This window comes from Pelophylax lessonae (assembly GCF_965119305.1).
Source record: "Pelophylax lessonae genome assembly, chromosome: 4".
Taxonomy (NCBI): Eukaryota; Metazoa; Chordata; class Amphibia; order Anura; family Ranidae; genus Pelophylax; species Pelophylax lessonae.
Genome location: NC_138771.1, coordinates 331,971,045 through 331,985,189, shown reverse-complemented (window position 1 = coordinate 331,985,189; position 14,145 = coordinate 331,971,045). Strand labels below are relative to the sequence as shown.

Sequence of the window (14,145 nt, the reverse complement as noted above, 5' to 3'; positions counted from 1 at the left end):
TACTTTACTATAGGCTGTGCGTACAAAGCAACAAAAGACAATGAAAGTACATAATCAATGTACACCTTATGCAGGTAAAAAACAAAAGGTGCAAGTAGGAATGTTTATAATGCCTTTATAGCAAACACTTGACTGCTTGATACTAGCACCCCTAAGCAATGCCATGTCAGGGCTACCACTGCATTTGGCTCTGCCTTGGTAGAGGAGCTAATAAAGCCACTCTGTTTTTCTCCGATATTGCAGTGATCATTAACTTCTGGTACCATTTTGATGACTCCAAAACCAATGCGCTCATACAGAATCAAGAAAAATCAGCTATAAACACATACCTGGTAAAAATGGGATGATTCTCTGCTTTGGATCTTTTTGACCTCCTTCCACTGGAAACTTGTCCAATAACTGCATCTGAAACAAATACAAATTGATAGGAGGTTTGAGAAAACGTCCCAACATTTAAAATAAATGATCTTTGTTATAACTATTGTGTCTCTTAAAGCAAACCTCATTTTTGTTATTTAGTTTTGGAAAAGGCAGATAATGGTTAAAAAAAAACAGTATTTTTTTTGTTTTTTTATTTTAAGTGGCGTCTCATTGGGGAGGTTTTCTTAACTTCCTGTCATGGAAAAAAAACCACAAGTGAGGGAAAAATCGTTTCACAGTAAATGATCAATTTTAAGATTACTTCACCTCTATTCCTATTTTGGCGACAACTCAAACATTTCAAATTGCAATCACTTTCAGTCCTGGTGACAATAGTCACCACAACAAAAAGGAGGGGTGTCTCCAAGTTATTCTATTCCCAAGATCCAGATAACCCATCAGACAGCACAGACCTCCCATAGACCTTTAGAACTTTGTTGAGCAAACCTTTAGGTGGAACTTATAAGGGCAGCAGTCAGAATGCTGAATATCTGAACAGACACACAGAGCTGCGGCTCGGCTCAGGTGCCCCTATAGCAAGCTGCTTGCTATGGGGGAATTCGGCAGGAGCGATGGGCCAGGAGCGCCAGCAAGGGACCTGAGAAAGGGAGGATCTGGGCTGCTCTGTGCAAAACCATTACACAGAGCAGGTAAGTATGACATGTTTGTTATTTTCATCCAAAAACAAACAAGTAGTATCACTTTAGGGTTCATCCATATGCATTTTCATTATTTCTACACAATATACAAATGCATTTGCCAAAAAGTTGATATCATTTCATCTTATGCACGTCATCTACAGTAGATGTCAGGCTGCTTATGATTCTCTTAGATAAATGTTCCATCATGAGCTTTTAATATTGGGGTGGCAGGGGCAGTGGTCAAGCCATAGAGTTTCAAGCTATGCCTCGGGCACAAAGTCCTTCTAAACAGAACTAAAGGGTTAAAACATACATCATCTGTATCTCAGACTGGTACCTCAGAGAAAACAGTCATGAGAAGTTAATACCATACATTGAAAAATCTTAAGGATTCTTTTTTTGCACTAAAAAAAAAATCCCAGTTTAGCCAATAAGTCATAAATGAAAGTTCTATCCTTCAAACAGAACTTTGTTTTTGTCACCTCACAGTTGCAATGAGTCAACGGAAGGAGCAAAGAGCATTTACAATGTGCAGGCACTAAGCAGCCACAGTGTGCTGAAGCTAAAATAAAAAAAGACCCTTTATAATCACCACACCAGTTGGTTTGCATTAGGAGTGGGTGGACCACATTCTGAAAGACACAAAAATGCAAAATCCTACTTACTAGAGCAGAGAACAGCTGTTCTGCTGATGACAACCCAAAAATTGAAACCACAAAACGGAACCAAAGACAAACTGAGCAGGAAAAATCCATAAAGAACTAAATACTAAAACTTAGCATAAGCATATCCTAAATCACTCATCTGATAAAGTATAACTCTAAAGTGGCTGTGTAAAGTCTACATCAGCAAGTCTTGATTCCAAAACAGATTTGGTTTTTCATTTGGCTGATCATGGCTTCTCTCATATGTCCAGCCTTCCTTCTTCAGTACTGCTGCAAGTATTCTAGCCTACATAACCACAGAGAAGGTCCTGAACTCCAACAACATTTAGAAGAATGACATCTGGTGCGCATATATATATATATATATATATATATATACATATATATATATACACACACACACACACACATATATACAGTATCTCACAAAAGTTAGTACACCCCTCACATTTTTGTAAATATTTTATTCTATCTTTTCATGTGACAACACTGAAGAAATTACACTTTGCTACAATGTAAAGTAGTGAGTGGACAGCTTGTATAAGGCCCCGTTCACACTGGGGTGATCCGACTTGGGGGGGCGACCTCCGAGGTCACGGTGCGAGCAGCGCGCCGCGACCTCGGAGCGGCCGGCACGGACTTCATAACATTGAAGTCTATGACGGTCGCTCCGGGTCCCCCCAAAGAAGCTCCGGACCCTTTTTCTAAGTCGGAGCGACTTGTGTCGCTCCTATTAGAACGGGTTCGCAGCTTCCCTATGGAAGGCGACCTACGGCGACCTGTGAGGCGACCAGGTCGCCTCACAGGTCGCCTTAGTGTGAACGGGGACTAACAGTGTACATTTCCTTTCCCCTCAAAATAACTCAACACACAGTCATTAATGTCTAAACCGCTGACAACAAAAGTGAGTACACCCCTAAGTGACAATGTCCAAATTGGGCCCAATTAGCCATTTTCCCTCTCTGGTGTCATGTGACTTATAAGTGTAACAAGGTCTCAAGTGTGAATGGGGAGCAGGTGTGTTAGATTTGGTTTTATTGCTCTCATTTTCTCCTATTAGTCACTGGAAGTTCATCATGGCATTTCATGGCAAAGATCTCTCTGAGGATCTGAAAAAAATAATTGTTGCTCTACATAAAGATGGCATAGGTTATGAGAAGATTGCCAAGACCCTGAAACTGAGCTGCAGCATGGTGGCCAAGACCATACAGCGGTTTAACAGGACAGGTTCCACTCAGAACAGGCCTCGCCATGGTCGACCAAAGAAGTGCTCTCAGTGTCATATTCAGAAGTGGTCTTTGGGGAAATAGAGGTATGAGTGCTGTCAGCATTGCTGCAGAGGTTGAAGGGGTGGGGTCATCCTGTCAGTGCTCAGACCATACACGGCACACTGCATTAAATTGATTTGCATGGCTGTCGTCCCAGAAGGAAGCCTCATCTAAAGAAAATGCACAAGAAAGGTCGCAAACAGTTTGCTGATGACAAGCAGACCAAGGACATGGATTACTGGAACCATGTCCTGTGGTCTGATGAGATCAAGATAAATATAATGTATTTGCTTCAGATGGTGTCAAGCGTGTGTGGCGGCAACCAGGTGAGGTGTACAAAGACAAGTGTGTCTTGCCTACAGTCAAGCATGGTGGTGGCAGGGTCATGGTCTGGGGCTGCATGAGTGCTGCCGGCACTAGGGAGCTACAGTTCATTGAGGGAACCATGAATGCCAACATGTACTGTGACATACTGAAGCACAACATGATCTCCTCCGTTTGGAGACTGGGCCCCAAGGCAGTATTCAAACATGATAACGACTCCAAACACACTTCCAACACATCCACTGCCTTGCTAAAGAAGCTGAGGGTAAAGGTGATGGACTGGCCAAGCATGTCTCTAAACCCTATTGAGCATCTGTGGAGCATCCTCAAACAGAAGGTGGAGGAGCACAAGTTCTCTAACATCCACCAGCTTCGTGAAGTAGTCATGGAGGAGTAGAAAAGCACTCCAGTGGCAACCTGTGAAGCTCTGGTGAACTCCATGCCCAAGAGGGTTATAGCAGTGCTGGAAAACAATGGTGGCCACACAAAATATTGACACTTTGGGCCCAATTTGGACATTTTGACTTAGGGGTGTATTCACTTTTGTTGCCAGCGGTTTAGACATTAATGGCACACAAAAGACCACAGGACATGATGTCCTTAACAGGGAAGAGCTTGCATCTGAACCCAGAATTCCATTGTCATTCCTGCTCCAAAGAGCTTCAGACAGGGGAATGACATTGACCCAATATGTTCATGTTGCCATACAAGGACAATGATGTCACAAGCCTCCTTGCCCCCTAGTATATGTAAGCTGTGGGGCAGGAAATTCCCAGCTCGTTGGACCAAGAATGACAGCTGACTTCTGGATGGTCTCTAATTACCAGGAGCAAAACTTCAATCAAATAGGTTGAAGGCAACATATTTCCTTCAGATCCAGTGCTCTGATGTTTTATTAGTGGATATTGTTTTTGATAAAGAGGTTAGGAGTGTCCTTAAAATAGTGTGTGGCCATCCACCTATTTGATTGAGGCGTCTCTAAACGGTTAGAAACAGGCTGAAACCAACTCTAGGGTTTTTGAGGATCTATGGTAAAAATAACTTCACATTAAAAGCAAAACCTGTATTTTTCAGCATTTTAAAGTCTGGAAATTAACTGGCTTCTCTTAAACCTTTTGCCAACTTTTAATCACAAAAAACAATGAACAGGTCAAGGCAACCTTTGGCCAACAGTTTAAACCATTTTTTGGTTTATTTTACATGTGTAATCCTATAGTTCCAGCTCAACTTCGTTTACATTATGACCACTTTTGATCATTTTGACCATCATTTCCGTTGACCACTGGGAAACCGATGTAAGGAGGCTCATTGATGAGGGCATAAAAAAATGACGGTATGCATCAGTATATATACAGTGCATCTGGAAAGTATTCACAGCGCTTCACTTTTTTCACATTTTGTTATGTTACAACCTTAATCCAAAATGAATTAAAATTCATTATTTTCCACAAAATTCAGCAAACAATGCCCCATAATGACAACACAAAAGAAATTTGAAATCTTTGCAAATTTATTTAAAAAAAAAAAATCACTTGTACATAAGTATTCACAGGCTTTGTCATGACACTCAAAATTGAGTTCAGGTGCATCCTGTTTCCACTGATCATCCTTGAGATGTTTCTACAACTTGATTGGCATCCACCTGTGGCACCTTGATTGGACATGATTTGGAAAGGCGCACACCTGTCTGTATAAGGTCCCACAGTTAAAAGTGCATGTCAGAGGCACCAACCAAGCCATTAAGTCTAAAGAATTTTACCTAGACCCCTGAGACAGGATTCTATCGAGGCACAGATCTGGGGTACAGAAAAATGTCTGCAGCATTGAAGGTCCCAATGAGCACAGTGGCCTCCATCATCCGTAAATAGAAGAAGTTTGGAACCACCAGGACTCTTCTTAGAGCTGGCCGCCCGGCCACATTGAGCGATCGGGGAAGAAGGGTGTTAGTCAGGGAGGTGACCAGAAACCCGATGGTCACTGACAGAGCTTTAGCATTTCTCTGTTGAAAGAGGAGAACCTTTAAGAAGAACAACCTTCTCTTCAGCACTCCTCCAATCAGGCCTGTATGGTAGAGTGGCCAGACGGAAGCCATTCCTCAGTAAAAGGCACATGACAGCCCACCTGGAGTTTGCCAAAAGGCACCTGAAGGACTCTCAGATCATGAGAAACAAAAATGCTCTGGTCTAATAAAACAAAGATTGGACTCTTTGGCTGAATGGCATGCATCATGTCTGGAGGAAACCAGGCACCGCTCATCACCTGGACAATACCATCCCTACAGTGGAGCATGGTGGTGACAGCATCATGCTGTGGGGATGTTTTTCAGTGGCAGGAACTGGGAGACTAGTCAGGATCGAGGGAAAGATGAATGCAGCAATATACAGAGACATCCTTAATGAAAACTTTCTCCAAAGCACTCAACCTCAGACTGGAGCAAAGGTTCATCTTCCAACAGGACAATGACCCTAAGCACACAGCCAAGATAACAAAGGAGTGACTACGGGGCAACTCTGTGAATGTCCTTGAGTGGCCCAGCCAGAGCCTAGACTTGAACACGATTAAACATTGCTGGAGAGCTCTGAAAATGGCTGTGCAACGAAGCTCCCCATCCAATCTGATGGAGCTTGAGAGGTCCTGCAAAGAAGAATGGGAGAAACTGCCCAAAAATAGGTGTGCCAAGCTTGTAGCATCATACTCAGAATTTGCAAAGATTTCAAACAAAGGTCTTTCTTATTGTCATTATGGGGTATTGTTTATAGAAAATAACGAATTTAATCAATTTTGGAATAAAGCTGTAACATAACAAAATGTGGAAAAAGTGAAGCGCTGTGAATACTTTCCGAATGTACTGTAAGTCCATGGGCCCATTGACAGAGCCACATCAGAGCAATAATGTTGCTCAGAAGCATAAAAAGTTAAAAAATAAAATAAACAAATAGACAGCTATGTCTTTGCCCATAAATTTTAGAATTCTTTGCAGTGTAGGCATGTAAATGTTTGTGTAACATTTATAAGTGCACAAGCATACAGTGTAAATCAGCCCTTTGATCAAAAGCTGGTTAAAAATGTCTGAATTTTGCAACATGTATTGCAAAAAGATTAGTTCAACACCTTTAAAAAATATATTAAAGCGAATCTAAAATTTCAGTGTGTTTCCAAGACAATAAATAAATAACATTCTCCAGAGAAGCTTTTCACTGATCTCAATGGTAAAGGACCCACCAAATTTGAGAGTATCACAAGACATGATTAATCTTGACAGGAGGCATCATAGATCTAGTTCCCATGCAGTCACAATAAATGGATGGGCAAATCAGAAAATGAATACAGCAAAAAGAAAATGAATGAATGAATACGGCCCAAGCTATTCTGGAATAGAGTATTCATAAAGGACTACAATGGCTCCATATTTTACTTTGATCTTCACAACATCTGATTTACAGTATGTAGGTCTACAGTCAGCTCTAAGGGAGGTCTTACCAAAGCAGCTTGCATGACAGACCTCATTCAGAACTTGTACAAAATCTGAAGACAAAGTAGATGATGGTGGAAACAGATGTTTTCAAGAGAATGAATAGCAGAGCTTCAATACATTAAAGTGATCCACATGAAACTAAGAGGGGGCTCCTAATGGATAATTACAGTTTCCTGCCAACCTCTGTTTTAGCTGATACATTCTAATACTAGTAATTGAGGATAGGGAATTAAAGCAGCCAACACCACAATCTTAATAACCCCTCTCCCGCAGTCCCTACCTCATTCTGCAAATGATAGTTACCTGGCTGTCATGCTAAAATTTTTGTTTCAATCCGAGGAGCCACTAAGCAACAACAATTCTGTTAAAAAAATTTTTTACAAATGTATCCTTTCTGCTCAGCTCTCTCTCAGAAGAAGTCTGCAATGGTGGCAGCCTCCTTCAGATTTATTTTATAATGCAGATGGGAAGTGCTTGCTGACTGTTGCTCGTTTCAAGCTAATTTTCAGTTTAGATCAGGTACAATGATATACTCTAGTCTAGGTGCATAAAAACCCTGAGTAGAAAAGCCTGTCCACTGCCAGCATACAGTAGAGGGACCCCTGCTCTGTGTAGAAGCAGTGGTCTCTGAGGAATTCTAATGTACTTTTAGCCTAGTCAAAAGATAGAGCCCTGCAATCATTTGGGAACACTAGCTTTGCTGATTTCAGGAGAACAGGTCTCAGTAGGGGAGCGTGTAGGACCTTTGTAGGGAACAGGCTTTTTTTTTGTTGTTGTACACAGGCTATGGCTTCTTTCTAAGGAAAATGAGCTGTAAGACTTTGCACACATTTACTCTGATGCACCTTGAATCTTTTTCAATTAGGGTGCCTTGAGGTTTTTTCAGGGGTGTCTTGGCAAAATAACTAAAAATTACCCATACATTGAACACAAGCCAGCGTGTGGATAAAGCCTGACTTTTAGTTACACTAAGTCACAATTTCTCATTGTGCACCATTCAACATTCCAGCTGCCAGCATCCTAACGACCAATGGCATCATCAGTTGATAAGGAGGACGTCAGTTGCCTGCATAGCATTCTTGTTTGACCCTCCCCTGCCCCTCTCAATCAGCGGTGGGGGTCACATTAGCTGAGTTATAGAGAAACATTGGAATACCAGTCAGTACCAGTTTGCAAAAATTGGATTTTTGACTTACCTTAAAATCCATTTCTCTAATGTTCATTGGCAGACACAGCTCCTGGTATTCATAACCACTGGGTTATACTGCCCCCTACAGGGGTAGGACACTAGGCAGAAAAAAAAAAATTCTGGCTACATCCATGGGGTATTCTCCCTCTCTCTGCTATAGCCACTCAGTTTTGTAACAAGTAGTGTCAGGAGAATAATAACTCATGATATTAATAGTTATTTATTAAATGTTTTTATTAAGTAAATAAATAATAACAGGGGTGGGTGCTGTGTCCGTCAATGGTCATCAGAAAAATGGATTTTACAGTAAGTCAAAAATCCCATTTTCTCTTTCTTTCATTGAGGGACAGAGCTCCTGGTATTCATAACCATTGGGATGTCCCAAAGAAGTGTTAAACTTGAGGGGTGGGAACCAAAAAATTCCCCAAGGCTAAACATTAGCCAACCAGGCAACAGGGGCTCAAACAACCGGAGCCCGCCTGAAAAAAAATACACCCCCAAAGAGGATCAGGTCCTCTTAAACAGCAACCTGCAAAACCTGGCGGCCAAAGGAAGCATACGCAGATGCAAACACATCCACTTTATAAAACTTTGTAAAAGTTTGCACAGACGACCTGGTGTCCACCTTGCAAACCTGCATCACTGACACCTGATGTCAGAAAGCTCTGGATGCACCAAGCGCCCAAATAGAGTGCACCTTAACAGGAAAAGGAGGAACCTGACCCCTGATGGAATAGGCCTGAACCATTGTCTGTCTGATCCATCTGGAAATGGTCGCAGAGGAAGCGGACAACCCTTTTCGAGGTCCATCGGTGAGCACAGAGAGAGTCGGACTTCCTGAAAGACTCCATAGTTGCCAGGTAGACCCTAATTGCCTGGACCACATCCAAGTAATGCAAAGCAATTTCCTTCGGATGTTAAGGTCTGGGACACAGGGAAGGCAACACAAGGTCTTCATTCAAATGAAAGTCAGACAACCTTTTGAAAAACGACGGACAGGGGTGAAGAACCACCTTATCCCTGTGATTTACTAAGTAAGGTGAACGACAGGATAACCCCTCCAGTTCCAGTACCTTGTGCGCAGAAGTGATAGCCACTAAAAAAACCACCTTCTGGGACAATGTAAGCAGAGGAATCTCCTGAATATTTCCAAAAGGAGGCTTCTGCAGAGCTGAAAGCACCAAATTTAGATCCCAAGGCGGCAACGGAGTCTGCACTGGAGGAACCAAATGTCAGACACCCTGAAGAAAGGTACACACCAGGGAGTGTGTAGCCAAAGGTCGTTGGAAGACCACCAAAGCCGACACCTGGCCCTTGATGGTACTAAAGGCCAACTTCTGTTGACCCCCCTTTGAAGGAAGGTTAAGATCCAAGCCACCGAGAAGGAGCAAGGAGGAACCCCAAGAGACTCACATCACGAAATATATATGTCTTCCACGTATGATAGTAGCTCTTCCTAGAAGTACATTTCCTAGCTTTCAACAGGGTAGAAATCACTGACTCTGATAAACCCCCATCCTTCAGCACCTGGCGTTCAACAACCAAGCTGTCAAAACCAGCGACTAAAGCAGGATGGAAGATCGGTCATTGGGACAGAAGATCCTAACTTAGAGAAAGCTTCTAAGGAACGTCAGTGACCAGCGGCACCAGATCAGCGTACCAAGCCCCGCCAGTCCAGTCCGGAGCCACTAAGATGACTTGAATCCCTTCTGCCTCAATCCTGCGTATAAGTCTGGGCCACCAGCAAGTCTGTGGCATCCGCCAGAGGATCCCTTGACCGAGCCACAAACCTTTGCACCTTTCTGTTGAGCCGAGACAGATCCACCTCGGGGGGTGCCCCACTGGAGACATATCTGATGAAACACCTCCAGATGAAGAGACCACTCCCCATGGTCCAATGCCTGCTGCCTGAGATAATCCGCCTGCAAATTTTCCATTCTAGGAATGTGTATGGCAGAGAGGGCTTGAATGAACTGTCCTGCCCACCTTAGAATGCCAAAACAAATAAAAGATAAAAGTGTCCTGGGGTACCTAAACTACCACTCAAATCAGCTGAGATGAGGGGTTACACCTGCCGTGATTTATACCAAACGGTCAATTTAAGATCAGGGAGCCCAGCAACCATAAACATCATTGCAAAAAGGAGGGGAGAACAAAGAGGTTGCAATAAGTGAGCTCAAAACTGGTTAATGAAAATCAAAAATTTATTTTATTGAGAACAACAGTGTAAGAAGTCAGCCAATATTGCAGCTTGACTGAAAGATGACCTGTGAGATCACCACCAAAAAATAACCACATTTACATACACTTTAAAACACTAATGGGTTTGATGACACTCCACCCTGCACTCTACCCACCCCCACCCATGCCTCAATCCCTACCAACAAATATTGCATTCAATTGCCAAGAAAAACAACGGATCAATTGCACAATGATTCTATAAGTTACTGTGAGGTACACAGTGGTCCAGCTTACGATGGTTTTCCCGTGTCCTCCTAGTACAAAGTCTTCGAAAAGAGCTCAAGTCCATGGAGGCAAAACACCTCGAAGAAAAGAGGATAATCAGAAATTAATAATTGTTGCATCTAGGCACCAGTAGATGGGGACAGCGATTCCCCTTGTAACATAAAGTTGCTGTATGCAAACTCCAATTTTCCAGGCCATAAGAGTAGAGACCTCCTGAGTTACTCCAAGGATTGATTGTGAGCATATGGCATGATTTGACACTTGTAATCTAAATTTGGCAACAAGCTGGCTGCAACTCCGCCCTAAGAGACACAAATGATAGACAAAGAACTGAAAGTCCTGTGTCTTAGGCTCGGTTCACACTATTGCGATGCGGGAAGGCTGCGAATTCGCAGCCTGTTCCCGCATCGCACACGCACCCCCGGCAGTTCACACTGCCATATGCGATCCGCTGGGGGTGTCAATGTAATCTTAACGACACCCCCAGTTTGATCGCATATCGCAGTGCGATCGTGCAGTTCGCACAGGATCGGATCGCACAAGTGTGAACCGCTGTGCGATCCGATCCTGATGCGGCAGCAAAAATGCCTTCTGTGCGTCTTTGCTGCGGGTGCGGTGCGAATTTAGCCATACAAACTGTATGGCTAAACTCGCACCGCACAGCTGATCGCATGTCATGTCGGAGCAGTGCGCTCCGACATGACATGCGAACCCGGCACACGCAGAAGTGTGAACCGGCTCTTATGGTCATTCTAGCTCAGGAATTTGAGACTCACTGTGTCTAGAAATTTAGCTCCATTATGCTGGACAGTGCTGTAAATAATGATTGCAGTAAGTTGGGGGCAGATGATTCAGAGAATGGACAAGCTCACACCCCGCTCTTAAGCTCCATAATTGTATATCACGGTGCCCAGCTTATTAAGGAATGGTCCCAGCATTTAAGCAACCCCCAGTTGATTTAGATTCTGGCACTGATAGCGGGCTAAGGATCAAATGGACAGTCCGGTAAATTCAGTGCCCGCAGTCTGTCATCAAGCCCTGCTTGTCAGTTGCTGCAGCAGTTAATGTCATAAAGTCTCTTACCAGTCTGCAGTGGAGTAATAGGGATATCAGTTGCTAGTAGGTAAAAGATTACCGTTCCAAGCGGAACTAAGACCTGTTTCCGACAGTTAGCCGGGTGCTATTGGAGCGGGGCTGCTAGCGGGAGTTCATGTGGATAGATTCCACTGTCCGTACCACTTCCATACAGCCGTTGCCTGGCGTAGTTACTCTGAGATTCCAGGAGGCGCTGTGGGGGGTGGGCGCTGTGGAGTGCAGGGTGGAGTGATGTACCCAACGCGTGACGTCAATGCATTTCGCGTGCCGGCGCACGCTTCTTCAGGACGTAATCACGCCATACGTCGCTCCATTTTTATACCACCGAAGCAGCCGATTAGTCATGTCAGCTGTGTCAGGGTACAGGGGCCGAGGCGCATGTGTGAGGACATATTGTGGCCAGAGAGAGGTATTACACCTATCAAGAATCACCAGGACACTTCTTGTGCCCCCTTGAGGATTGAAATAAGCCACGGCCATGGAACTTTCTGATTGAATGAGCACTGGACAACCCTGAAGATGACCTGTCCAATGATCCAGACAGTCTGATCATTAAGAATTCCAAGACATTGATTTGTAGTCTGGATTATTCCAGTGTCCAGATGTAAGGTTCTGGCACTCTCAGTGCCTCCTATCACATCATTTCCGGGTGTGTTCCATCTACCTAGATAGATGAAGCACATATAGGTGTGTTTCCCTTTAAGAGTGCTGACATCATCATGAGGCGCCGGACTGAACAGCTATTTAAATCACCAGCTTTCACTCACATGTGTTCGTTCAACCTGCTGTGTGCCTAGATGTGCCTTGATGCTTACCTTGTCTTGTGCCGCTGCATAATCTGCCTTGAAGCTCTCATGCTTGCAAGCATACCTCGCTATGGGAACCACGCTGCTGATCCCTGTATCCCGCTACCAGATCATCCGCTCTTGCCGAACCTCTCCTCTACTACATTGCTACTAGTGATAAGTACCCCACAGGGGAAACCTCTATAACCTTCATACTAAAGCTTACACTATCTAGCTCTGCATTCTAAGGACTATTACTATATCTGCATTAACTAAGATTGCTAGCTCTTGAGCCTAATACCATCTGCTCTTGCACTGGGTTGGTCTATCCTGTATGTTCACCTGCTACTCTATCATCTGCTACCATACATGATTGCTAAACCTATCTGCATCCCATCTGCTACTATCTTACTTTCAAGAACATTCCTTTCAAGTGTCTATCATCTACCATCTCTACCCAACCCGTCTCTTCAGCCTATCATCACTATATTACTATACATATAAGTCACTCTAGGAACATCTTATTGAGTGTGTGTATCTACTTGCTGAATTGAGACTATCCACACATGATGAGTCTTGGGAGTTGGGATTGGTGTCTCAGCGTTTCTCTACATGACTACTGAAGTGGAATATTTCTGCAGCTGTAAATCCACATTATACATAAAAACGCAGGAGCGTTACACCAGATCCCTTGAGCAGAATGCTTACCGAGGACGCCTCCACAGCCAGGCAGGCTGGCATCCATGGTGATCACTGTCTAGTACAAGAGGAAGGATTTTCCCAGCCGTAGCGGCGGAGAACGAAGCCACCAAATCAAGGACTCCCGCTTTCCCCGATTAAGCCGGATCTGATTTTCCAGAGACTATGGAGTCTTGCCTCATCTGGTCAGACTCTCCCTTTGCAGAGACCTCGTATGGAACTGTGCAAACAGAACCACCTTCGAGGTAGACACCATCAGGCCCAGCACCCGCATGCAAGTCGGGAGGGACAACAATCTGTTGGACAGCAGGAGATGAATTGCAGTCTGCAATTTTTGGAGTTTGTCCAGAGGAAGAAGCACTCAGGCTAAGGTCGCGTCCAGAGTCAGGCCAAGATAGTCCAGCTTCGTGGACGGAACCAGACTAAACTTCTAAAGGTTCACAATCCAGCTGAACTCCCACAGAATTCGTATTGTGATTTCCAGGTTGTCCACCAGAGCAAAGAGAGACTATGTTCACAAAAGGAGATTGTTCAAGTAGCCCAGTATCGCGATTCCCCCATTGGCGTAGCAAGGCTAGCACCAGGGCTAACACTTTTGAAAAGACCCGAGGAGCAGAGGCGAGATCAAAGGGTAACGTCACAAACTGATAATGCTCCTCTCCCACAGCAAAGCGGAGAAAACGATGGTGAATGGCACATATTGGAATGTGAAGGTAGACATCCTTGATATTGATAGAGGTGAGGAAATCCCCCTGACGCAGGGATGCCACCATTGTTCCAATGGACTCCATTCTGAACTTCTGTACCCTCACAAAGCAGTTGAGCGCCTTGAGGTCCAGGATTGGACGCACTTTGACTTCCTTCCTGGGGACTGTGAACAGGTTTGAGTAAAAACCTTGAAACCATTCAGAAGTCAGAACCGGACAATCACCCCTTGAAGGAACAGGTCTTCTACCGCCCCAAACAGGGCCTGTAAGAGGTCTGGAGACAGACGCAAGTTGTAAGTATAAAACCTTGCTGGGGGGCAAGAGAAAAACTCGATCTTGTAGCTGGACCGAATGACTGTGTGGACCGACTTGTCTTCCACTAGGGAAGCGCAAGGGTCCAGAAATCAGTGA

General features: G+C 44.1%; 1 protein-coding gene across 1 annotated transcript in view; it reads right to left on the bottom strand.

Moving 5' to 3' along the window:
- The window catches only part of SH3PXD2B (SH3 and PX domains 2B), a 273,034-nt gene that overhangs the window by 153,825 nt on the left and 105,064 nt on the right, over positions 1-14,145 (bottom strand). Inside the window, exon 3 of the mRNA XM_082256749.1 lies at positions 330-405. Coding sequence (XP_082112875.1) covers positions 330-405 — 76 coding nt within the window. The remainder of the gene's footprint in view (positions 1-329; positions 406-14,145) is intronic.